Source organism: Silene latifolia, chromosome 6 (genome assembly GCF_048544455.1).
Source record: "Silene latifolia isolate original U9 population chromosome 6, ASM4854445v1, whole genome shotgun sequence".
Classification (NCBI taxonomy): Eukaryota; Viridiplantae; Streptophyta; class Magnoliopsida; order Caryophyllales; family Caryophyllaceae; genus Silene; species Silene latifolia.
The window spans coordinates 82,234,812-82,261,410 of record NC_133531.1 but is presented as its reverse complement, the minus strand read 5'-3'; the positions used below and the strand labels follow the sequence as shown (position 1 = coordinate 82,261,410).

The 26,599-nt window shown below is 40.9% G+C and overlaps 1 protein-coding gene across 1 annotated transcript; it reads left to right on the top strand.

Annotated features, from left to right (window-relative positions):
• The first annotated feature begins 19,892 nt into the window (after positions 1-19,892).
• On the top strand, positions 19,893-23,621 carry LOC141586949 (uncharacterized). The gene is made up of 3 exons (XM_074408358.1): positions 19,893-20,492; positions 21,169-21,605; positions 22,992-23,621. The coding sequence occupies exons 1-3, from the start codon at positions 20,328-20,330 to the stop codon at positions 23,428-23,430; spliced, it is 1,041 nt and encodes a 346-aa protein (XP_074264459.1). The 5' UTR covers positions 19,893-20,327; the 3' UTR covers positions 23,431-23,621.
• Positions 23,622-26,599: the final 2,978 nt, after the last annotated feature.

The window sequence follows — 26,599 nt, the reverse complement described above, 5'->3', positions numbered from 1 at the left end:
ATACTCACATTTAGAATGAGTATGATTTAAGAGTCACAGTAAGGCGCCTGATTTAGCAGAATTCAAACTCCAACTAAATAGGTTACTGGCTTGACTCTTAACAAGTGCGTGTGTCGGTTTTTTATATTCAACGCTTGGCCAACTTCCCAATAGCTAATGTTATTTCAACTATACCGCCGTTATGGGTGTTCATTGGTTCGGCGGACCAGACCAAACTTTCTGGATCAAAGACCAAGTAAGAGTTAAATGGTGGACCGTGAATTGGACCATATGAATTTTGGTCCGGTTCAGTTGGGACCATAAAATGCGTAAGTCACACCAGACCGGACCGGGCCAAATATGATTGCCATCGACATGTTGTGGTATACTAAAATTAGAACTTAAGAAGCTCGCAACGATCAAAATAAGCACTATTGATAGATAAAAAGCTAGGTGTCGTAAATAACTAGAATTAAGCTATCAAACAAACAATTTATAACCTTAACTGACTCTACTAACTTTTAAACAAGACAATAGTAAAGCGAAAGTAAAGGTCGAACCCAAGAGAAGGGTCTTAAGCTAAAGACTCGATTTTTAACTATTAGACAACCACTAATTAAAACACTAATGTCAATTAAGATTCAACAATTAAAACTAATTACAAACAATGAATATTCACAATGGACAACATGTAGAAAACATAAAAGAAGAAGCTTTGTTTTAGAAACAACATGAAGAAAGACTAAAGATGACAACTTTGCTAAAGGGACAATTCATCAAACACTTAGGATGAAAGAAATCAATATTGAGAAAGAACTTGGTGTAATTCTCCCTAATGACAAACACAACAAGCAAGTATGGACTCCTTATTTGTTTCCTTCCTTCACTTAATACACAACATGAGAGATGATAATCTACTAATCTAAGCCAACTAGTAGATCCTTCACAAAAAAAGTCTAACTTGCTAAGCCACAAGACAAAGCAATTTGTGAGCACTAGAATAATTTCAAACAAGTTATGCTAAGATGTGTCTCAAATAATCTAAGCCACTATTCAAGAACACACAAGTAATTTCCTACTCACAAAGACTTGCTAAGCCAAAATCAAACCTTTTCAAGTTTGCTTCCAAGAAATTCTACTTTACTAAGCCATAAAGAGAAATTATGCACTAATTAGATGAATAAAATGCAAGATTGATCAAGTCTAACATTCATTCAACTAATATGACAATCAAATGAAGGAAATTACTATTAAGGAAATGGAAAGAGTAAAGAATCCTTACAATACTCAAGGAGTTGTCACTAGATCAAATTACACCCAGTATTGAGAAGTTTAGGTCCTCATAATCAACTTACAACCCAAATATCAAAGAAAGATTAACATTAAAAATGGAAAGATTAAGTCTTGGATAACCAAAAGATTAACCTCAAACAATACTAAATTAGTGAAAGGTATGATGTCCACCAACTTCAAAACCTCTAGCTATATATATATGGCTGCACGACCTTCTAGGTTAAAACGTCATTTGGGCTTCCAAAGAAAAGTTTAAGACGAAAAAATGGGCGCGGGAGCAGAGGAAATCACAGGCTGCGTTTCTGACTGGCCTCTGCTCTTTATCTTCATCTTGTCTTGAACTTCCATGGCTACTTCATTATCTCCCTAGCTCACCACGTGATATCAGCCTTATTCCTAGAATTACTTGGTCACCGACCCCAACTCGACTGTTCACTTGCTCCGGGATGATGATTAAGATGTGCGGACTGAAAGCCCGAATTTCTTTATCACTATATGATGGGTTTTCTTAATTTATGATGACATGCCCACTTAACTTGTGCTTTCTTAGTTTCTTATTTCATGATTAATCGATCAATTTGCAAGTCTTAATCAAGAATCGTTAATCGTTTGCTACCCAAGATTTAGAGTCATTTTTGTCAACCAATGTAAAGATGAAAGGGTACAATACTTGTAATGGTAACAGTCAAGCCTACCATTACTCATCACTGGTAGCAATGTGCTTGACTGTCACGTTTGACCTGTCACACTTGAAGCAAGTCTTTTATTTTCGATATTTCACTTTTAATCAAAATGGGCTTTTATGCATCAGCTTTAAAATGGAGTTTTAAACTTGAAATATTGTAAGGGTGGTCTTTGAAAAAAGATTGTAATTTGCACTTCAAAAGATTTCTTCTTTTATGTTACAACTTTTCTTTGTCTTTTATGAAACAATGCTTGGTTCTTTCCTTCTATTATCAAGAGTTGTCCTCTTATGAATGTCTTCTTCATTTTGTTTCTGAAAAATACAAAGACCCTTTAAGGATAATTACAAGCCTTCTTTTCTCCTTTATGCTTCTTAGAAGGAAGTCCTTTTGGTGCTAATTTGGGAAGGTCAACACTTTTGTCACATGACCAAAAGTCTTTTCTTTCTCATTTTCTCCTTTATGCTTCTTTCTCATTTTCTTTCTTATTTTCAAAACCAGAGGGAGGCCCCTTACACCGCCGGCTGGCTCGCGCCTCTTATAGCGTTTGGTACAGGGCCTGTTCCCTTCCAGCATTAGTCCAGGACGATCCCGACTCCGGTTAACCCGGATATAGGACGGATCAGATGACTATTCAAACCACATTTGCAAAATGCCTTACTAAGACAAATGGATCATGTTATGCACCCTAAACCTAATACGGTAAATGGATGTTTAATTTCCTTCTTGTATGCAAATCAATCATTAATCCAACTCGACATCTTATACTTGATACTTGGATTAAATCAACCGACTTAGAAAGCTCTCACATGTTAGGTTTAAATCATTGGATGCGCATTCATGCATTTAAACCGTTTTATCAACTTTTGCATTCAACCAACCAAGATCGATCAGTAGAGGCCGCTAAACGCGGGCGGGATTGGGTGTCTAATTAAAGGGCTTCCCAATACGTACCTTCACCTCTTACTCAGAAACTTTGGATAGTGGACGACCTTATCCAGGGCGTACGAGAGTCATTCTAGAGATAGGATGCTAAAGAGGGACGATTTCCTTATCTTTAGTACCTATGTCAAAACACTGCTTTGTGCTTCGATTTGACCGAGGTATAAAGTGGAATTCGAACGGGTTCCAGGCATCCCACAAATGCTTGGTGGCGACTCCGAACATCTCTAATCGTTTCGAGACCCTTACCGAGACGAAACCGACCGATCTAAAACGATCCGGTCGAAGGCATTTTTACGCCGCCGAGCGTGGCTTTCAAAGAGACCGTTGCGTTTCCGCAGATCGAACCGGACCCGCAGGTGGGCCATGTCCACAGATTGGCGACTCCGCTGGGGAAAACTAGGACACTTACGTCTTTGTCATCCCTAGATGGTGATACTCGAACGAGGTCTTGGTTGGAATGCATTAATTGATATTACGGTCACGGTCGGATTCCTTGTCCGGGCCCACAACCTAACCCTTTTCGACCAATTGGCTCGTCCCGTCGGCGTGAGTTTTCTCATCCCCGCGTTTTGAATCCCGATTGAGTCAAGCATACCATTGACGTTACACATTTCTGTTTCATCAAAGAGCTTTCATCACTTTCGAGCACGAGGCTAGGGCACCCTCCTTACACATTTTGTTTGGATGGTATCCCTCTCGCAAATCGGGGTTTGATTGCTTGGTGTGTAACCCACCCTTTTAAGCCAAAACCCGTGTCAGCATGATGCATAATATAATGAAACTGTGAGTGCTTATGTGCTACTTGATCATAAGTCCTTCCGTGTCATTTCAAACTTTCAAAACACCATTTTGCGCCGTTATAAAGGCCATTTCAAACCTCGGTCTTTCACCGACCGTTGCACGCCTTTCTAGGTCGTCGTAATGACGATTTTCAAACTCGGTTTTGTATAACCAATTCAACACGCCTTTCTAGGCCGTCGTAATGACGATTTTCAAACCCGGTTTTGTACAACCATTTCAAAATCACCTTTTTACGCCGTTATAATCGCCGCGTCTAGACACGGATTTTAACCCGTTTCGCGCCGACAATAGCTCTTTCAAAACCCGAGAAAAGCACACATCCCTTTTCTCGAGACACTTTCGGGATCCCGAGGACCATGCACCGTCCCCGAGACCTTTTCAAACATTTCAAACTCGATTTTCAAAACACACAATTTTGAATTTCAAAACCGTCTTGGGAAGCAATACACTGTTTTTCGAGCCGACTCAAACTCAAACCGTCTTTTGCAAATAAACTTAAGACAAACCCTTTTCAACTGATCGACTTGCGGAGATCTTTATCTTCGGAAGCCGCCCACTAAAGCGACAAATGAATCTTTTTGAAAATTTCTATTTTCGAAAACTTCAGTCCACCATTCCAATTCCGCCTCGTGTCTATCGAGTCAAAGCAAACGTACTTATGGGTCTTTACTTATGAGTCGTCTCACCACGAGACCCGTCCAATGGCATCACGCCGTCATGATTGGACTCGTGTCAAAGGTTCGGTCAAACACCGTCACGTCATAAATCGAGTCGGCACCGAGGTATCACACACGGTCACCCCGTCTTGTTGAGTCGATCTTGGTCTCGTCCTCTGTGTTGTCTGCGTTCTGTCTTGGAACCGTGTCGGGTTGAGTTGTAATGTGAGCCGTTTTTCTGCCTCAGAGCCATGGCCCCGTCTTCAGATTCGTCCAACAACAACAATGATAACAACAGAGATGTCACAACTGATCAGCTAGCCAGCCTACTTACCGCTCTTAAGGTCACCCTGGATCGCGTCGAGACCCATATCGACGCCCTAGAGAACAAGGAAATTGGGGAACACAATACCCCACCTCTGACTGAGACTGAAAAGAGGCTGAAACTCTTGGAAGAACAGCTCCTAGCCCGGGGTAACAACATCCACCTTGAAAATAACCGAAGGTTCGAACCTGTTGGGGACCAGTTACTTGACAACTTCACCCTGATTGATGTGCCTAAGTTCAAGGGAGTGGAGGACCCACTCAACCACATCCGTGCTTTCAAAGACTACATGGCCATTAAGGGGGTCAAACAAGAACTTTTTACCAGGATCTTCCCATCCTCTTTGGAGCCGATTCCTCGCCAATGGTACTACTCCTTGGACCCGAAAAACCTTACCACTTGGGATGAGATCGCAATTGAGTTTGCCAAACAGTATGCCGACAATGTCGAGATCCAGGCCAACACCCATACTCTCGAGGTGTTAACCCAAAACGACAAGGAAGAATTCACTGAGTTCCTAACCCGCTGGAGGAGGGTGAGTACTCAGTTGGTTAGTAAGCCGAGTGAGTCAACTCTGGTGGAAAAATTTGTCAACAACCTCCGCTCGGTTTATGCCAACCTGCTGAGGTATCAAAATATCAAAACTTTTCAAGATCTGCAGATTCTGGGGACACGTATTGAGGACGACCTCCGAAAGGGTGTCTTAGCAAAGACCACCGGCAGGGGTTATCAAGGATCCACCTCAACCGGATCTCGCCCTTACGGTCAGATGAACAAGATTTATGAGGTTAACCTCGTCGAACCATCTGCCAAGAAAATTTAACGCCCCTAGAGAGTGTTCACCAACATAGGGTCAACTTATGCAAGTGCCCTGAAAAGGCTCATGGACCAAGGGAAGCTACAACCGATCGGGCCCACCCCGGACCCGGCCGACGCCAAGAAATCCCAATTTTGGAACCCCAATGCCTACTGCCAGTATCATCGAGGAAAGGGCATGATACCGAAAATTGCTTCAAACTCAAGCACCTCATTCAAGACATGATTGAGAAGGGAGATTTGCCTATACCCCCACCAACTAAGCCAAACAACAAGACGAATCCTCTGGGAATTCACGCCATCTCTGACGATGAGCCGACCCTAGACTGCTCTCATCTCATCTTGCCAATTGACGACGAGGTGAATGTTTTGGAAAAGGACCCTTCAGACGGAGTGTTCGTGTTCAGTGCTGCCACTATGCTCACTATGTTTCAGCAAGTTGAGGAGTCCATTGCCAGCCTTTCCGAGAGAATCACTCGACTCGACGACGCCTACCGTCGACTCATCTTCAATCCCCCGGCACCACGTCCGAGGGAGAATTCCCCAAGCATTCAAAACTACCCACCCCAGGATGGATTGCTCCCGCGACCGTTCTGGCATAGACCCCACAAAAATCACCTTCAAAATAACCACCTTCACGAGAATTACCCTCAAAATAACTACCCTCAAAATAACTACCCTCACAAAAATCTCCCCCACAAAAATATTCCCCACAAGAATTACCCACCGAGGAATACCCCTCCAAGGTATCCTCGAGACCCTGAAATTAACGGCATATGGCGGGATGATGTTGAGGATGTCTATGTCATCCCAGGGAAAGAAAAGCGGACGAAGGAAATCGGATATCTCACCCGGTCCGGACGCCCCTATCAAAATCCGAGCAACGCAATGGTCGTTCCAACAACGAATGACCAAATCGTCCCAGAGGTGGACAATCAACCAAAGGCTCCCGAGAACTCAATACTGAAACAACTTCAGAAAGCAAGAGCCGAGATCTCAATCTGGCAACTGATCGCAACGTCTTTTGAGCATCGACAGCCTCTGCAGCCTTGGGAAAATTAACCGTGCCCTCCACCTCTTCCCCAGAAGAAATAGTGGCACACATGACAAGAGACGCCCGTGATCTGAGTAACCCAGTCGTATTCTCCGACGAGGATATCCCCTTGTTCGGAGCCAACCATAACCTGGCCCTATACATCACCGTGCAATGCCTCCAAAAGAACATACCAATGGTCCTCGTGGATGACGGTTCCGCCGTGAATGTCATTCCTCTCAAAACTGCCCATAGGCTAGGTATTAAGGAATCTGATTTAATCCCAACAAATCAAGGAGTACGCGCCTACGACGGCACTCGTCGCAAGGTCGCTGGGCTTATCACTCTAGCAAGTACGCAACCCCACCGGAAAGACAAACCGGTTTTCAGTGGTCGACATCGACGCGTCCTTCAACATGCTCCCAAGGGTGTCCCTGGATTCACGCCGTCAAAGCTCCACCAAAAGATCGGGGTCCCTTCAACGGAAAACGATCACGATCCCCGCTTCCCAATCAAAGCGATTATGAGAAGAGGGGTAGCCTCCCAAGCCATTGAGGATGACGACAATGAAATGTCGGGTTTCAGTAAAACGCCATAATCGATGTGCTCCCAACCTCACGATCAACCGTATCATGATGCGTCAAGAATCCACTAAAGGACCCTTTGCCTCCCTCGAAACAAAGCTAAGGTCCCCAACATTCCCTTTGGGGTGGGATACGAACCTACCAACGAAGATATCCAGGAGATGAACTCCTAGTCCGAAAAACGCTAAGAAGCACTTATCCCCCATCCCTACCATCTCTCAACGGATACTTCGTCCCCGAGGGAGAGTCTTTATAAAGGAGGGCTAGATACCCGGGAAAGTCTTCCGGGACTACTACTTTATCCCCGACAACATCGAAGCCGCAATAACCGAGTTCAAACGTCACCGTGCCTCGCTGCGTCACACTCTCTTTGCGGAGGATAACATCAAACGCCTCGATTATCATCATCAACATCGCCCGAAGACAATCCCCCTCACATCTCCGATACGACCGGAGAAAGCCACCCAAGGTGGAGGAAAACCATCAAGGGACCACCGCCAAGGCCGCATTCTCAAGATCACAACCGGAGAAGGCCCCCAAGAAGGAAAGTGAAGAAGGATCGAGTCGAGAGGTCGAGTCCGTTATAACTCCTAAGACTCCTAAGTCCCAGTACATTTTATCACAAAGTCGTGGTTGATTCGTAATCAAACTAAGGTCACCCCCTCCGATGAAACACAACCTGGAGCCTGTTAGCCAATTTCTCAAAAATTGTCAAAATGAACGCTAAGTTTGCAAAAAAAAAAAATTAATTAAAATTTGACTTGAGTGACTACCCACCTCACTTAGCCAAAGAACTTAACAAGCGGGGAAACCGCCCCCATCATTGAGGAAACCTCGAGGAACCGATGACCTCAATAACTTAGGATAGGGACAACCACGGACCCCTCGGAAAGACAACGCACTGACCTCCTCCACGAATACAAGGACGTATTCGCCTGGTCTTACGCGGGATTGACAGAGAAATGCAAGGATACCCATTAAACCCGGGTAAAACTCGCCAAAGGGCCCTAAAAATCAAAGAAGAGGTGGAAAACCCGGTTCATCAAAGTATCCGAATACTCGGATTGGGTGGCCAACATTGTTTAAATCAAGAAAGACGGAAGAATCGGGTTTGCGTTGACTTCGAACAAGGCAAGTCCAAAGGACGACTTCCCTTTGCCACATGTTGACATTCTCGTGGACAACACTCGCATGCTCTCCTATCTTCATGGACGTGGCAACCAGATTAAAATGGTCAAGAAGACATGCACAAGACTGCGTTCACTACGCCCATATTGCTACCAAATGCCTTTCGGCCTCATCAACGCCAGCAACCTATCGAGAACCGCTACCACACTCCTAAATGATATGATGCCAAGGAGGTAGAGGTATATGTCGATGACATGATTGTCAAATCAAAAGAACAGGACGACCACATCAGTGCCCTCCGGAAATTCTTCGCTCGTCTGCAGAAATATAACATGAGACTAAATCCTCATAAGTGTGCATTCCACCTCCGGAAAACTCTTGGGACATGTACGAAAAGAGGCATTGAGATTGATCCAACCAAAATCAAAGCCCTTCAACAAATGCCTCGGCCTGAACGAGAAGAAGATTCCTTCGTCGGAATACATCACCGTTCATTGCCAAGCTCACCAAGATTTGTGAACCAATATTCAAAAAGTTTCGTGCCTCCGATCACACCGATTGGGACGACGATCGGATAAGGAAATCCTATCCAAACCTTCCGTCCTCATGCCACCTCAACCGGGGATTCCTCTATCCCCGTGCACCTCAAGCACATGAGCAATGCTAGCACAAACAGTTGGCAACGAGGGAGCGACCATCTCCTACATCAAAGAAAAGTTCATTGAGTACGAGATGAGGTATACCCAACTCAAAAGACATGCTTGCCCTAGTATGGGAAAGAAGCCGGACACCATGGCAAAGTCCTACTCCAAGATGGACCCGATCAAATACATCTTCGAAAACCTCCCCAAACACTCATGTCCCGAATTTGATCTAAAGTTTGTACCCCTCAAGGTTATCAAGGGAAGGGCGGTCGCGACTTCCTCGTAAAATCCCCAACGAGGATACAACGATCACATGGTCACTTCCGACAAGACATCCTTTGCGGATCAAACACGGGGACCTATATTTTGATGGTGCATCTAATCGAGAGGCTTCGGGATAGGAATCCTTCTAATTTCACCGGAGGAGAACATGTTCCGATCTCGGTCAAGCTAGACTTCGTCGTCACCAACAATGCCGACCTCTCTATCAACGCCCTCGACCGGAAGGTGTCGTAGTCGGCTCGAAGAACTCCTCATCGTCGAGAAGGTGCTCCTCAACCTCATCGAGTCGACTCTGAAGTCAACCGACGAAAAGTCTCTCATGGTGCCCAAGTCTTACGCCGTCTCCAATCAAGTTGTGAGGTCGCAAATGCTCCGTGACGGCAGTCGGCACACCCGTGTAGTGCTCCCAAGGCCGCCCAATGACTATTTACTCGGCTCGACACTTCAAAATCCTATCTCTAGCTACGCTATAAAGGAGAAGGGAAAGCGAAACTTAAATTGTTCACGCGACGCCACCATGCCTCATAAGTCGACTTAGTCGACTCTTCGACCCACCGCCAACCCCTCGTGAAGCACCGTCCGTAGTCCCTGAAAGTGAAGTAAGCGTACAACCAAGCCTCGTAATCAAACACAAGAAACACAAATTAGCCAATTTCTCAAAAATTGTCAAAAGTCAAAATCAAACTCAAAAAAAACTACCACAAAAGTGCTCGCCTCGAAGATGAGGCCGCCAACCACGGCAGCACTATCCGCTCCCACTCAACACCCCGCGTGCAAGTACTCGGGTAAAACTCGCCAAAAAACCGGCGTAACCCGTCAAACCGCCCAAAGCTCAAGGTCGACCTTGGTCGACAAGCGCTCGTCGCTCGTGGCACCCAAGAAGTCCACAACCACAACCGCGCCTCCTTCCGCCTCAACCTTATGCCAACGCCCTCTCGGTGAAGTGGTCCTTCACGTATGAACTCGCAATCAGTGTACGAGTGACGTCGGAAGGCTCCGGCAAAGCGTGCGATCGATCAAAGTGGCCGCGGGAGAGGACACTCTCTCCGGCGGTAAACTCAATGGGCAGCTCACCACACGAAGGCCACCATGGCAAAGTCCTCTAGAGTCACGCCAACCTCCCCAAACTCCATGTGGAACGACGACGTCGTGTCCCGCCGATCCAACATGGCGCGGATCAAACACGTTCGACTCCCTGAATGTCCCGAAGAAACCCTCCTCTCTATCAACGCCCTCGACCCGCTCGAAGAACATCGTAGAGACCCGAGCGGTAGAGTAACCGAGAAAGTCCTCTGGTGCCGATCTTCTCAAATCAAAAAGCCAACGTCGAATGCCTATTTAGGCTCGACACTTCAAAAATGAACGACAAATTTCAACCGGAATGCGACTCACCATGCCCTCGTGAGCACGGTAGGAAAGGTGTCGGTCCAGATCAAGCAACAATTGGCTACCGTCAAAACCCTCACCCGCTCTGGCCGCCCATAAAAGCAACCCCGCGGGCCGTCGACTGCGACGCTCGCGACCTCGGCGTCGTCCTCGACCGTCTCCGCTCTCCGCCTCTTATGGCCGCGAGATCTCTGGTGGACCCCAACTCAAAGACCATGTTGACGTCCCGCAACGTCCGCCTAGTCCCCCGAGGACGTCGCTCCCTCGAAGAAACCCTCCTCCCGGAGGTACCCGCCTCGGCCCCCACGAGCTCTACCGGCGGGCTCTGCACGCTCCTCGACGCCCCCGGAGCCCCAACGATCCTCGGGAGGTCTCTCCTCCTCAGTAACGTCCTCCACAACCACGGCGGGCGTGCTAACCGGAGTACTAACCGGGCCCGGCCCGAACAACTCCTCAAAAGTCGCAGCCATGAACCCGGCCTGCTCCGAACACTCTCCTACAAACAAAAAACGTCAGCCGAAATTTCAGCATTACGACGGCATGAAACGGATAAACCCAAAAACAACAAAAAACAACCTGCAATGCAAAAAAAAAAACAAAGGGCAATCCCGCCCCAAACCATTCACGAAAAAAAACACACAAAAACGACTCGCCCCTCTTTTCAAACAAAAGACGAGTCAAAATCACAAAAACGGCATTTCAAGACCCATACGAGGTCTGCCAACAACCCAAAATACATTCCCGACACAATGGGTATTTTTCTACGGCTCAAAAAGGCAATTCATACGCTAATTTGAGCCCGAACCGGTCAAAATTCAAAAACGACCGCAAAAAGGCAAACGTGATTTTATCACGCCTCAGGGTGACCTAAAATACCAATAAGGTCCATTTCAAGGCAAACTGACTCAATTCAAGCCCAAACAGACGCTTATTTTGTCAGACGTAAGACCGTCGCAAAAGGCAAAAATTCAATTTTGCCCACAAACATCCAATGAAGGTCCTTAGATGGCAAACACGGGTTTTCCCAACTACAATGCAACCTAGTGGGACCCACTACCCAAGAAAATAAACTTGGCATTGTGAAATGAGACGGTTTCTCGCCTCACTCACGTTTTTCGAGCATAGGGAGCGGAAACGGGGACCAAAATGCAAACTAAAAGCACCCCTATACTCCTAAACAGGTTTCTAACATAATGCAAACATCAATTTCACTCGAAATTGGTTCAATCAAAAACGCCCAATTCGATTTTTAGGGCAAAATCCGCCCTAATTCAACTAAGCTAACAATCAACAAATTTGAAAGGATTCAAGAGGAAATACTTACCTTGAGATGACATTTGTTGACAATGAGCTAAGTGAAAGCAAGCTTGAAGGTCCTTTAATGGCGATTTAGGCGAGTTTTCGAGGTTGAAGATGAATAATCATCCGCAGCTCAACCTCGCGTCTTTTTAACAAGAAATAAGGAAGCCGGCTTGCATCGCCAGGTTGCTCGCGCCTAAACCAGGTCTCCCCTTTACTTTTCAACGAAATTTGGGCTTTGGCCCAATTTCCCATGACGAATTCCAAAATTTTCGTTGACGATATGAATCTCGTCATTTCCTCAAAAACAAACAAAACAAATAGCGAAAATTTAAAAATCGTTATTTTCAAGCAAGCGGCGATCAAAACCGCCAACTTCAAAAATAATGGCGAAAATTCAAAAACCGATGTTTCAAGCAACGGCGGTCAAAACCGTCAATTTCAAAATAATAGTTGGAAATTGAATTCCACTATTTTCACCAAAATGTCAACGGCGGCACATAAACCGTCACTTCAATCAATAGTGAAGATTCCAAATTAACTATTTTCACCAAAATTTCAACGGCGGCACATAAACCGTCACTTCAATTAATAGTGAAGATTCCAAATTCACTATTTCTGTCAAAATGTCAACGGCGGCACATAAACCGTCACTTCAATCAATAGTGAAGATTCCAAATTCACTATTTCTGTCAAAATGTCAACGGCGGCACATAAACCGTCACTTCAATCAATAGTGAAGATTCCAAATTCACTATTTCTGTCAAATGTCAACGGCGGCACATAAACCGTCACTTCAAACGCTATAGCAAACTCAAATTTGCTATTTTCCTTCAAAATTAAAACAAACGGCGATCAAAACCGCCACTGCAAATTCAAACCGAATGGTGAAAGTTCCAAAATCACTATTCCCTCAAATATCAGCAGGGGGCTTCCTCGCGGAACCCACTCATTCCAAAGACAGTGATAGTGAGAACCCATACTCACTATTTCCCCAGCGACATCATGAGTTCGTTATTCTCGAAACAAGCCCATTCGACGCGGCTACTCCCATGGTCCTTTAACCGACCATACCGCGGCTGGCGAGCCTTTGTCCGCACCCTTTTCAAGGATACATCATGAAGATGCCTCGGGTACATTTTCTTACCTTTTCAAGGATACATCCCGAAGATGCCTCGGGTACATTTCCTTACCTTTTCAAGGATACATCCCGAAGTTGCCTCGGGTACATTTCCTTACCTTTTCAAGGATACATCCCGAAGATGCCCCGGGTACATTTCCCAACCCTTTCAAGGACAGATCCCGAAGATGCCTCGGGTACATTTCATTGTCTCGGATGGCGAGCCTTACAACGCACCACGGCTGGCGAGCCCTCCTCACGTATGCACCGCAGCTGGCGAGCATTTATCCGCAACCATGCAAAGACATATCCGAAGATGCCTCAGGTATGACTCCTTCTTATGGCTGGCGAGCCTTCGTACGTAGTCTAATGGACTTTAAACGACCCGCACGGACAGTCGACAGACTCTAAACTGTTCCCGACGATAGGTCCTTGACTCGTACCCTCGAGTCGCCTTGGCGTCGCCCTTCCCGACGGCAGGTCCTTGGCCCGAATCCTTTCGAGCCGCCTCGACGTCGCTTGGGTCTTCAGGTTGTAATTTTCGATGGATCTGGGGACTCTACTTTGACTTTCACCCTGTCCAAGCCTCAGTCAAAGTGGGGGCTCTGTAGATACCCAGTATCTGCTGAGACTCCAACAAACACCCGATGATTATCGGACTACAACATGTTTTGGGATCGCATCGTTTGATCGACAGTTTGTGTACAACTTTACGTCGGAAAACTTAAAACGATTTCGAAAACAAAACATTTCAAAACATTTCAAAAATACCTGGAGTGTTTAAAGCACGACAACGGAGTCGCAACGACACTAACTAGAGTCAAAACCGACACCGGACCAAAAACCGACTCGAAAATTCAAATCCCGACTCCAACAACGAGTCAAACCGAGTCAACCACAAAAACAAAATATCTTCAAGCCTTCTATACTAAGTTTTCCCGGATTCATGAATGGTCAAGTACCAAACATGTGACTACAAAACCTAGGATAGAACAAATCATGATTGCGTTTGTTGTGAAAGCGACAACACAACTCGAAGACCCGCGGCATGGCTCGCGCCTCTTTGAGCAGCCCAGGTGGCCACGTCGCTCAAAACTCACACAACCACTCATTCTCCTATAAATACCCCTCAAATGTCGCCCATTTGAGACTTACGCGAGTGTCCGCCCCCTCTTTTCTCCCTTAAAATTCTCGACTCGACTTCTAAAGTCACAATCCGACGCGTATTTACGACCTACCGATCGTAAATACAAGCCTTACACATTGTTTGGTACCGTCATCGTGCATTAAATCACTTGTCTGACCACTTTGACCATTACACCATTACTAAACTTTTAAAACACTTTTTTACTTACCAAAACGGTTTTAAACCGAGTCTTTTCCGATCAAACAAGTTGTTACACTTACGTCGGTCACTCCCCACAACCAAACATGTAAGTATGAGGGTGTAAAAATCCTCTTTCATTATGTTTTCATTTGTTTCATGACTTTAACATGCTAAAACATGCATAACATGAACCAAAACATGGAATAAACGAGCCAAAACTGATTTTTGGTCTGAGGCAGAAGCCCCTTAGGTCGCCAACAGGCTCGCGCCTAAATGGGGTACTCAGACCAGAGATCAACCGTGTTTGTTCTCGTCATTTCCCTTAATCCATTTTTCATATTTGTAATCGATTTTTACCATTTCAAGTATTTTCGAAACCTTTTTGTTTCATTTCACATGTTTTAACCATAAAACATTTTTCACCCTTGGTTCTTCATACCATGACGGTTAAATCCGTGTTTCGGTGATAATATTTGGTTAATGACATTTAAAAGGTATTTTAAAGCCTTTTATTTCATTTTTTACATTTTCAAACAAACATATTAGTCTCCAACACGAAATCATCATTGGTTCTACATACCATGTCGTATTTTAACCCGGATACGATGATGAGTATCGACTAATTACATTCAAAATGGACTTAAAACAATTAGTCCATAATCATTTTTCAAAACTATTCATGTCAAGTTTGTCAAATCGAACCCGACACCGAATATTATCAAATAATGATGATTATTCGAGTCTAGTTCTTCAAATCAACAAATGCGATCTAAACGACCCTTTCAAAATCAAACCGGGTTCAAATACCCATTTTTAAAAAGTTTTATAACGTTTTCCAAACAGTCAGAACACGGTATACAACCGTTGGTTAACCCGCGCCTCAAGCAGGCCTTTTCTTTCTCATTTTCAAAACCAGAGGGAGGCCCCTTACACCGCCGGCTGGCTCGCGCCTCTTATAGCCGTCAGTACGGCTGTTCCCTTCGGATTAGTCGGGACGATCCCGACTCCGGTTAACCCGGATATAGGACGGATCAGATGACTATTCAAACCACATTTGCAAAATGCCTTACTAAGACAAATGGATCATATTATGCACCCTAAACCTAATACGGTAAATAGATGTTTAATTTCCGTCTTGCATGCAAATCAATCATTAATCCAACTCGACATCTTATACTTGATACTTGGATTAAATCAACCGACTTAGAAAGCTCTCACATGTTAGGTTTAAATCATTGGATGCGCATTCATGCATTTAAACCGTTTTATCAACTTTTGCATTCAACCAACCAAGATCGATCAGTAGAGGCCGCTAAACGCGGGCGGGATTGGGTGTCTGATTAAAGGGCTTCTCAATACGTATCTTCACCTCTTACTCAGAAACTTTGGATAGTGGACGACCTTATCCAGGGCGTACGAGAGTCATTCTAGAGATATGATGCTAAAGAGGGACGATTTCCTTATCTTTAGTACCTATGTCAAAACGCTGCTTTGTGCTTCGATTTGACCGAGGTATAAAGTGGAATTCGAACAGGTTCCAGGCATCCCACAAATGCTTGGTGGCGACTCAAACATCTCTAATCGCTTCGAGACCCTTACCGAGATTTAAACCGACCGATCTAAAACGATCCGGTCGAAGGCATTTTTACGCCGCCGAGCGTGGCTTTCAAAGAGACCGCTGCGTGTCCGCAGATCGAACCGGACCCGCAGGTGGGCCATGTCCACATATTGATTATTTCACTACTCCTGTTGTTGTTTTTACCACTTTAATTAATCTCGCTGATAATATTGTTACTTTTACTATTCATATGAGTGCGTGATTACTATCATATAACTATATCTAATGTTACTACAATTCTTTTCTTTACTAACGAAATTACTTTACTACTTAGGCATACAATTTTAAGAGGATTATATATTTATATAAATATATTACATATATGCAATATTATACTCCGTATATTATGGAATCTAACTTGAATTATTTATAACCTACTTATTATATTTTTGTATGTTAAATAATTAACATCTCTATATATTTAATAAACTATAAAGTTTAATAAAATTGCATAGATTTGAAATTTAATATATAATTTTATGATGATAATAATTAATACCATAAATGCGCATGTTTATACTAATTAATTATTTTATTTTAAGGAAATTGACCATCTTTTATTCTTTTATAAATATTTAGGAAAATTATCAAGCATCTTCTTTCTTTTAGTCTCCTTGAAATTGACCATCTTAATTAATTATTTTATTTTAAGGAAATTGACCATCTTAATTAATTATTTTATTTTAAGGAAATTGACAATGTTTAGTCTCTTACAAATGTTTAGGAAAATTACCAAGCTTCTATATATTTTAATTTTAACCCAACCTATATAATATTTGCATTGAGATCCCTTAATCGGGTCCATCACACGGTGCTATTGATTTAAAACTATATAGTATAATTAATTTGTATAACTTTCTTTAATTACATTGAAGTCCCTTGGTTTCTGCATTTAATATATAGTATTGATTGATTGATATCATATCTATATATATATATAAAAGAGAGTTTTTTCGAGCGATCTGAGAGCGTCCACATCATCAAAAATCAATTTAGGAAAGTATAATTTTTAATGTAAAAAATAAAGTGGAGAATCTTTTAATTATTATAATATGTATATTTCCTAAATTATATTCAAGTGATATTTCCAATTTTTATATCAACCTTTTACATTTCATTTGGCAAAAAAATATCGTTAAAAAAATTATGAAAATAATATAATTAGCTTTGTGGTAAAAAATGCTATCATTAGAGTATAGATTTCATATTCTTTGCACATATTAAAGATGGTGTACTTCGTAATACGTAAAATTGTGTACTTTTTAGTATGTTTTGTCCCACATTGGAAAATAACGTAGGTGCGGTGAATATGCTACATATAAATAGTAAAATTGTCCCACATCGAAAGATTAGTTCAAGGTGATGTGAACCTATGATTATAAATAGGAGGCATATTTGGAACTTATGATCCACCCAAAAAAATTTGAGTCTCATAAATATTGTTTTAAAGAGCTCTTAAGATTTCCAATCATTATCTATGATATGATATACAAAATAAAGTGGAAATCGTTGGAACTACCCGGGAAAGAGTTAAGAACATGAGCAAGAAAATCAAAAAATACAAAACTAAAGGTTTTACTAATGGTAGTCTCCCCGACAGTTTCGGTAAAAAATTATGAAAATAATATTATTAGTTCATGGTAAGAAATGCTATCATTAGAGTATGTATAGATTTCATATAATTTGCACATATTAAAGATGGTGTATTTCATAGTATGTTATATGTCTCACATTGAAAAATAATATAGGTGTGACAAATATACTACATATAAAAAATAAAATTTTTCCGCATCGAAATATAACATAAGGTGGGTGATTCCATGATTATAAATAAGAGGCATCCTTGGAACTTAGGCATCAACCCAAAATCATTTGAGTATCTTAAGTACTGTCTTGGAGTGCTCTTAAAAGTTTATATCATTATATTTTCTACCTATTGAGTTTATATGTCCCACATTTAAAAAATAATGTAGGTGTGGTAAATATACTACGTTTAAATAATATAATTAGAATTGTGTTAAAAAAATTTCTATCATTAGAGTATAGGTTCATATCATTTGCACATATTTTTATTATGATAAAAAAAATAGAAAACAAATGTATGAATATTAATAGATAATATAGTATTTACTTATTATTAAATCGGGTTGGATGTCGAATTAGGTTCAAATAATATGGTGTACTTTTAAATATGTTATTCGTCTCACATTGAAAAAGAATGTAGGTATGATAAATATATACTACGTATAAATAGTTGAATTGCCCACATCAGAAGATTATCATAAGCTAAGGTGATCCCATGATTATAAATAGGATTTATCCTTAGAACTTAGGTATCACCCCAAATATATTAATCTCTCAAAGTATACTTATTATATAAGAGACTTTAAACATAATCTTGAATTAAATGTTAAATTTTTAAAGTTGTAACATTTTGTTTAGGTGGGAGAAAGAGCGATAAAATGGTCAGTATTATAACGGAAATTTTTCATGATACACTCGAATTTTGGTAGATTACACATAATACCTCTAATTTTAAGTTTCTACATATAATACCCTTGTGTTTACTTTTTTTCATAATGCTATTACTCCTATGAGTAACTAGATGAGTAATTGAGCATGCCATGCTATTTGTGTTTTGTTATTTAGGTATTAAATGTTAGTTTATTAAATAAAATATGGATTTAGGAATTAAATAATGAAGTGTTTGTGTTATAGATAACAAAAGAAAAAGGCGTCCCCAAGTCATAAGAGTAATGGGCGTATGACGGAAGTTGTCAAATGGTATTCTGAGAAAGAAAAAGGTGAACACAAGGGTACCATTTGTAGAAACTTAAAATTAGGGGTACCATGTGTAATCTATCAAAGTTCAAAGTTACCATTAGAAATTTCTAATATTATAATGATATAGTTAATTATATTTTCATTTAAAAGAGAGAGATATTCGTACCAATAAAACAATAAAGGGGGAATTATTTTTAATTGTTAATTTATTGTCACGCCATCAAACTTAACGTCCATTTAATAACCTTTACATTAGGGGGTACCATGGGCAAAAAAATGGAACCTCAAGGGTACCGTAGGCAGATTCTTAAAAGTAGGGGTAACATGGAAAATCTGACAAAATTAAGGGTTACTACGGAAAATTTCCGTATCTCAATTATGAATTTTTTTTTTTGAAGAAAAACAACGTACAAATATTAATGGAGAGTACTTGATCATATTATTAAATTTAAATATAATAACTATTAGATATAATGAGTAGCAATTGTCCGTATTCGGTATTCGGGATCTGGTTGGATGTCGAACTAAGTGGAAAAAAGATAGTGTAATTCTGAATATGTTATTTGTCCCACATTGAAAAATAATGCAGGTTTGATGAATATATATTACGTATAAATAGTAGAATTGTCCCACATCAGAAAAATAATTCAAGTTTGGTGAATATATTACATATAAATAATAGAATTGTCTCACATCGAAAGATTAGTATAAGTTAGGGTGATTATATGATTATAAATAAGAGTTAACCCACGTATATATTTATCGTTTATTTTTTTTGAAAGAGATATTTTAATAATATGTAAATCAATCTTTAGACATAGAATGTAAACATTAAACCCTTATAACGTTTTTTTTTTTGCATTATAAATAAGTTTATTACCCCGTTGCAACGCACGGACATTCAAACTAGTTAGTAATACTGTAAACAAAGTAGGAAATAAAACCAGGACTGTTAGTATGTTACAATTTTAAAGATTCCTTGTTATATAAGTTTAGTCCATGGTCTAGTCTGCAATTCATTCCGTTGGTCCAGGACTGAACCAGAGAGCAAAATAGAGTAAATAGGTTCACCGCAGATTGGACCAGATAAAATACGGTCCAGTCTAGTCCAGATTAAATAATCGGTCTATTTTTCTATATATTTTTTTTTCCTTTCAAGGATAAAATCGCTACTTGAAAGAGCGACTTTACCCCAAAGTTGATAAAAAAGGATAAAATCGTACATGTAACCATAGTCTAAACAGTTTGAGCCAATTCGTAGTAAATCATCGCGAAATTTTTTTCCAAAGCCTCACCAGGAGAAAAACGCTCTTTATGAGGAGTCAGTAGGTATTTAGACGAAATCAATCAAACATAGAGAAAGATTGAGAATTAGGTTGATATACTAGAAATCCCTATCCCTACTACGAGGAAGATAGAAGCAAATAGCATGTCTGTCGTACCAAATTAGGAAAACCATGGATGTTATATATTCATCATCTCCTCCTCCTAAAACTTGCTATTAAACCATCCTAATTCCTACCAACCAACCAAACAAACAAACAACAATCCCTTTTAACAAAATTTTGATTAACACCCGTTATTATTGTCTTGTTAATTATACCATTAATAATTAATAATTACAATGGGGGTTGATTACTACAAGGTATTGGAGGTTGATAGAAACGCCAAAGACGATGATTTGAAGAAATCGTATCGAAAACTCGCTATGAAATGGCATCCTGATAAAAACCCTAATAATAAGAAAGATGCTGAAGCCAAATTCAAGCAAATTTCCGAAGCTTATGATGTATTTACCCCACTTTTTCCCTGCCCTTTTTTATTTTGACGATTTTTCGCATTAAGTTTCTAACTTTATTGCTTTATTCCTAATTTTTTGGTATTCATTAGTTAGTCTCAGTTGATGATTCATATAAAATTGATTTTGATAGTATCTTTTGATACCCGAATTTGTGTTACTTTTCCCCATTGCATTCTGCTTTTGTCATATTCATCTCACATGGTATATGTGACTCACATGGTATTTGTGACCCGCCTTTAAGCTTAAACAGATATGCTCGTCTTAAACAAGAATTTCTAATACTAACAAACAATGATGTTTTGCAGTGTTTCCATATTAAATTTACCTAAGTGCAACTTTATTGATTATTTAATCTCACTTAAGGAAGATTTACATTATATTTTGGAAGGGTAGAAGATAGGAGAACACCCAAAAGAGACTGTATTTAGCATTGCTCTAATCTTAATTGCTATAAAGTTGGAACGTTTTTTTGGGTTTATCACGTTTAATTAATAAACAATTAGCACTTTATTGAAATTTTAGGTGATCTTGATTATATATTCGCAACTGTTTAATTGACTAGTCCTATTCAATCTTTTGTGTTTTATATTAAAGTATTTAACTTTTTGCCATTTCAGTTAGGGTTACAATATGACATGGTTTCAATTTTTTAAAATTGGTTTAGGTTTTAAGTGACCCACAAAAACGAGCTGTATATGATCAATACGGTGAGGAAGGCTTGAAGGGGCAGGTACCACCACCAGGAGCTGGAGGATTCGCTGGTGGTTCAGACGGTGGTAATGGGTTCACGTCATTCCGATTTAATAGTCGGAGTGCGGATGATATTTTTTCAGAGTTTTTCGGATTTTCAAGTCCTTTCGGAGGAATGGGAGACATGGGAGGATCTAGGGGTGGAGGACCGCCTGCATTTGGAAGAGGAGGGATGTTTGGGGAAGATATCTTTCACCAATTTCGTGCTGGCGGCAGTGGAGCTGCAGAGGCTTCGAGTATGCCCCGCAAGGCACCTGCTATTGAAAGGACATTGCCATGTAGCTTGGAGGATTTGTATAGAGGAACGACTAAAAAGATGAAGATTTCTAGGGATGTGTTTGACGCTTCTGGGTAATGTTGTGCTTGCAACTTGACTTTTTTTGCATTTTTGTGAATAATTTCTGTATGTGATTTGTGCTGCTGATGCAAAACTTGTTTCTGATTAATTTTGGTGAACTCTTGGTGCTATTACTGGCTTTTATGGAAATTTTGAAGGCTTTCCATTGAATTGACAAGAAAATTTTGTGTCAAAATTGTTCACTAAATTTCTGTCATTAAATGCTTTACTGTGTTTCTGTCAAGGACAGCCCTTTGCTTCCGCTCTTTGGATAGCCTTTATATGAAGATCTAGGATTTATTGGGAGATAAAAATTCAAGTATGTTTAATGCGTCGATTTCCATGGATATAAATTGCAAATTTAACCTTTGCGGTCTACTTGGGAGTGAATAATTGTTGCATGGAGGCAAATGGTTGGTGTTGTGTTAGCTGCTAATAAGTGTAAATCATCATGGTATTTAATAGCGGCATTGTGTGCAAATCACTTTCGAGTACTATGACGTGGTAATGCAGATAATGGTGGGGTTTACAGAATCTTGTTTCTTAATCATTCAAATTAGTCATGTCAGTTTAACACTAGCTGTGTCAAGCTTGGATTGACTGTAATATCTTATCGGTCAAATCTCACCCAAGTACCAACCTCGTCTGTCAAATACCGACTTTATTTAAAAGGGCCTGTACATGTAGGAATATATGGGCATGTCGTAAAATCTTTACGTATTAGCCAGTTCGTCTTATGAGCCAATACTTTTTATCATTGTACCAATAGAATATTTTGTTTTGTTATGGCTGTGGTAATGAAACTAGCTACTTACAATAGCTTGTTCTATGTCTAGGTTTATTTTAATGTTCTCAGTAACTGAATCTAGCTGACTATGTCGTTTAGATGTTAGGGTCCCTTGTTTTACATGGCAGTGGTCTTTAGAGCTTCTTTGGGGTTTTTGTAACCCATGATTTTGTTTTTATCTAATTTAGCACAGTTTGAGCAATTGGCAAAGCAAAACTTCTGTGTGCCGTCACTTGAACCATGTTGAAGTTTAGGTAATAACTCTAAAAGCAGAGTTTCGAAGCAGTGTATATCTGCTGTTTGAAAGTATAATTTAAACAATCTTGCATAGCTGTATAATCTACACTTCAGTCAGGTTCTAGAATCTAGATGCGTGGACATTTGTTTTTTGTTTATGGTAAGTTTCCGTAATTCACTCCATTAGAATTCATATGTGCTTCTATATTTTCGGTGTGGTTAAGATTCTTTTGTTTGTATGCCAACTGCCCTTTTCCGCGCTCTCTAACAGGAATCTCAAAATAAAATCAGAAATTTGTCAGCATATGTTTTGAAAATTTGATGTTGTAACTAATTGTTGATGGTTCTCTCCGTTTTTTTTTTTTCTCTCGTGTAGGAAACCAACAACAGTGGAGGAAATCCTTACTATTGAGATCAAACCAGGTTGGAAGAAAGGTACAAAAATTACATTTCCAGAAAAGGGTAATGAACAGCGTGGCATCATACCGTCTGACCTAGTCTTCATCATTGATGAGAAGCCGCATAGTGTATTTAAGAGGGACGGTAATGATCTTCTTGTCACTCAAAAAATCTCTCTTGTTGAATCCTTGACGGGGTATACCGCCCAGATAACAACGCTTGATGGTCGGACTCTGACAGTACCCGTCAACTCAGTCATTAGTCCATCATACGAAGAGGTTGTTAAAGGAGAAGGCATGCCGATCCCCAAGGAACCCTCCAAAAAAGGAAATTTGAGAATTAAATTCAATATTAAGTTTCCAACTAGGCTTACTCAGGAGCAAAAATCAGGTATGAAGAGGTTGCTATCTTCGTAATTCGCTGAGATGACATTAGGTTTTATGTAACCTTTTTGTTTTTCCATCCTGTTAGATTCTGCAAGGAATTCCCACATGAATAGCACATCTGCCTTAGTTCAGACATTTTATTAGTTTACTTAACTACTTCTATTTAGATTGTTTCTTCTCTATACGTTCTTTGGTCTTTCATTTTATTTGCGTACAATTTATGCTTTTATGTAAGGTTGGAAATTTAATATCTTTCCATTAATGATAACGACAGTGTTGGATATCACTTTGGATTGTGATCCAAGGACACATTCGTGACTCTATCGTGGCTGTTTCCCGATAAATGCACGATACCTCCTTAAAATTTGTTTCATATGGCGTCCTTGCCCATCTTTCAAACGTGTAGCGTAACGGTTTTCAATAACAAGGATTGTGTACGTTATTCATCAGCCGAAATAATTCTCTTTTGTTTACTCCACACGTTGTTCCGGTCATTTGTTTACCTTTTTTTATTCATTGTGTGGGAGATCTTAATCAAAGATTTAAAGGTAAATAAATAAATGATGAAGGGGACAGAGGGGCTAAGTTAATTGTGTTGTCCATTTTGCAATTAATGATACATACATAGGTCTGATTTGCAAATTTGAAAGTTTTTGCAAGAGAAAAGGAACGCAATACCAACTGCCATATATATAGTTATATACCTAGTTTCATATCTGTTATTCATTAGTTCACACGTTCTGAGTAGGTTTATTCGAACCTCCTACATGCAATTTCGGAAGGATATTAATTTTATGTATATATCAGTATGGATCTGAGTTGGCCGAATGATGCATGTGCTGAGATTGTGTTTAATGGGGGTGAGCTGAACTCGATAGATTATAGACGTGGTGTTACATTTAGGATTTAGCGGAATGTAATTGATAGATCAAAATGCACAGACCATACCATGTGGTCATAATCAATTTGAACCTTCACATCTACAAACATTAACTTTGGAGGAGCATTAAGATCTTGAACTTCACTACTGTCACTTCCGGTCTCTCTAAAAAACAGCTCTCCCTTTTCTCTCTCAAAAAAACCCCCAAAAACAAAACCCTAATCTACTTTGAGCCGCCGCCGCCTCCATCCGCTCTCTCGCCTCCCACCTGCCGTCACCCGTTCGCCGGAGATGGGGTCTTCCTTTGGCCCATCTCCGGCGATCGCTCATCTCATCGCCTTTCGTCCTTCCCTCACTGATCCCGTGTCTGCGCCTCTTGGTCTCCTCAGCTAATCATCGGGCTCTTCTTGTTCCAGGATTGATCTTGGGTGTGTTTGGGTGTTTTCTGTGGTGGTGATCGGTGTTCCGTCTATTCCCCGACGTTCTCCTTTTCCTTGCTGTTTTCGGGCTTGCTTGCGGCTTCAGGGTGTGTCCCCCGGCCCTGGGGTTTCCCCTGCCACAAGTATGGTGGTTTCCGTTGGTGTTTGGTTCTTTCGGTCTTTGGGTCGTGTCTTCCCCTTCAGGTTGGGTCCTAGTTCATTGTCATCCCCGCTCTTGCGTCGCCTTGTCCTATCACCGTCGTTGTCGTCTCCACCCCAGGGGTGATCCCCCCACTCCCCCCACCCTTGGGTTGGTTGTCGCTTTTCTGGGTTGGTCGATGAGTCCTTGTGGCTCATCTATTGCCTCTCTGTTGCTTGTAAAGGGTGTGTTTTGGGTCTGTTTTGGTGATCCCCCCATTCCCCCCACCTTTCGGTCCCTCTGCATTCTCCTTTTGAGTCCGTCTGTTTTTTTTTTTTTTTTTGGGTCTTGTTGGTTGTTTGACGATGGTCCTGGGAGGCGTCATTTGGTGAAACGGGTCTCGGTATAGTGTATTTGATTCCGTTTGCGTGGTTTAGGTCTCATTTTCTTTGAGGGGTTGTTGAGGTCGCATGTAAGCCTATTTGGTGTTTTGTCGGGTTTGTCTGGGGTTCTTTGGTCATCGTTTGGTCTTTGTTTTTCGTTGGCGTTCGCTGGTTGATTTTTGTCTGCCCTGGGTGTTGTGATGATTTCGATGTGGTCTTGACTGATGCGGGTCAGTGTTGGTGTTGGGTCGTTTTGAGATGAGTTCGGGTTGGACTAAGGTGGGTTGGTCGAGGCGTTGGATTGGATGGCTTCGGTGGTTATTGAATCTTTTCTCATGCGTTCGTTTTTTTATATGCTTTTGTTGTTTATTATAAAATCCTCTGGGTTATGGGTGTCCTGTCCCTTAATTTTGGGGTGGCTTGTAGTGTCATGGCTCTCCTCTCTAATAGGGTTTTGGTTTCTTTGCACTCGATTTTGCGCTTGGGTGTCCTGTCCCATTGGGTTCGTGGTCGAGTTGGGCAATGCTTGTCGTACTTCTTGGTCTGCTGGTCCTACGATCAAAGGGTTCAATCTCGAAGGTGTAGGAGTTTTATCTCCATCGGGGGCGGACTTCGTCGTCTTGCTTTCCTCATTGTCTTTCTACGATCTTTTCGCAAGATCGTAAGTACACCTTGCTATTGTCGCTCTGCGGCTCGTATGTATCGGCGATATTTGGAGATCTTCCGTGTGTTTGAAGCTCGTTCTATGGCTCGTGGCTCTTTCGCTTGCAATCATCATTATACCCTTCATGCTCTTCTAGTTGTTACCGTTTTTTATGTTTATGTAATCCTTAGGCTTGGTAGCACTAGATTTGGTGGTCATGTTTCTGGTGCTACCTAGTCGAATATCTTACACTGTAACTTTTGAAATAATGTAAGAACTTTGGAGGAGCATTTCTCTTAATTACCTTTGCCTGTAATTCTGTAAATGAATATGATGAACTTGTACAGCCACTCTATCAAACGTAAATACAAACACAACCCTAATTGAACAGAAATAACAAATCAACTCATTCTAAAACAAAATTTTGTGTAGTTTAATTATCAAAACTAAACCTTTCTTCTTTGATATACTGTAACCGAGGCATTTGGGGGAAAATCGATTAGATTTTGAGAAGAAACGGAAAGACAGTAAATTTTCTGTTTTTAGAGGAAAGGGTAGTTTATGGAAAATTTATGACAAAATGTATGTGAAAAAGTAATTCCGTTGTAAACACATTATGGAACCATGGCAGTTGTTGAATTACAAAAGAAAATAAAATAAAATGCAGAGAGTAGTTTACGGTTAAAAATGGGGCAAAGCAGCAAGTTAACCTCATAGGTCTATTTCCCCTTCGTT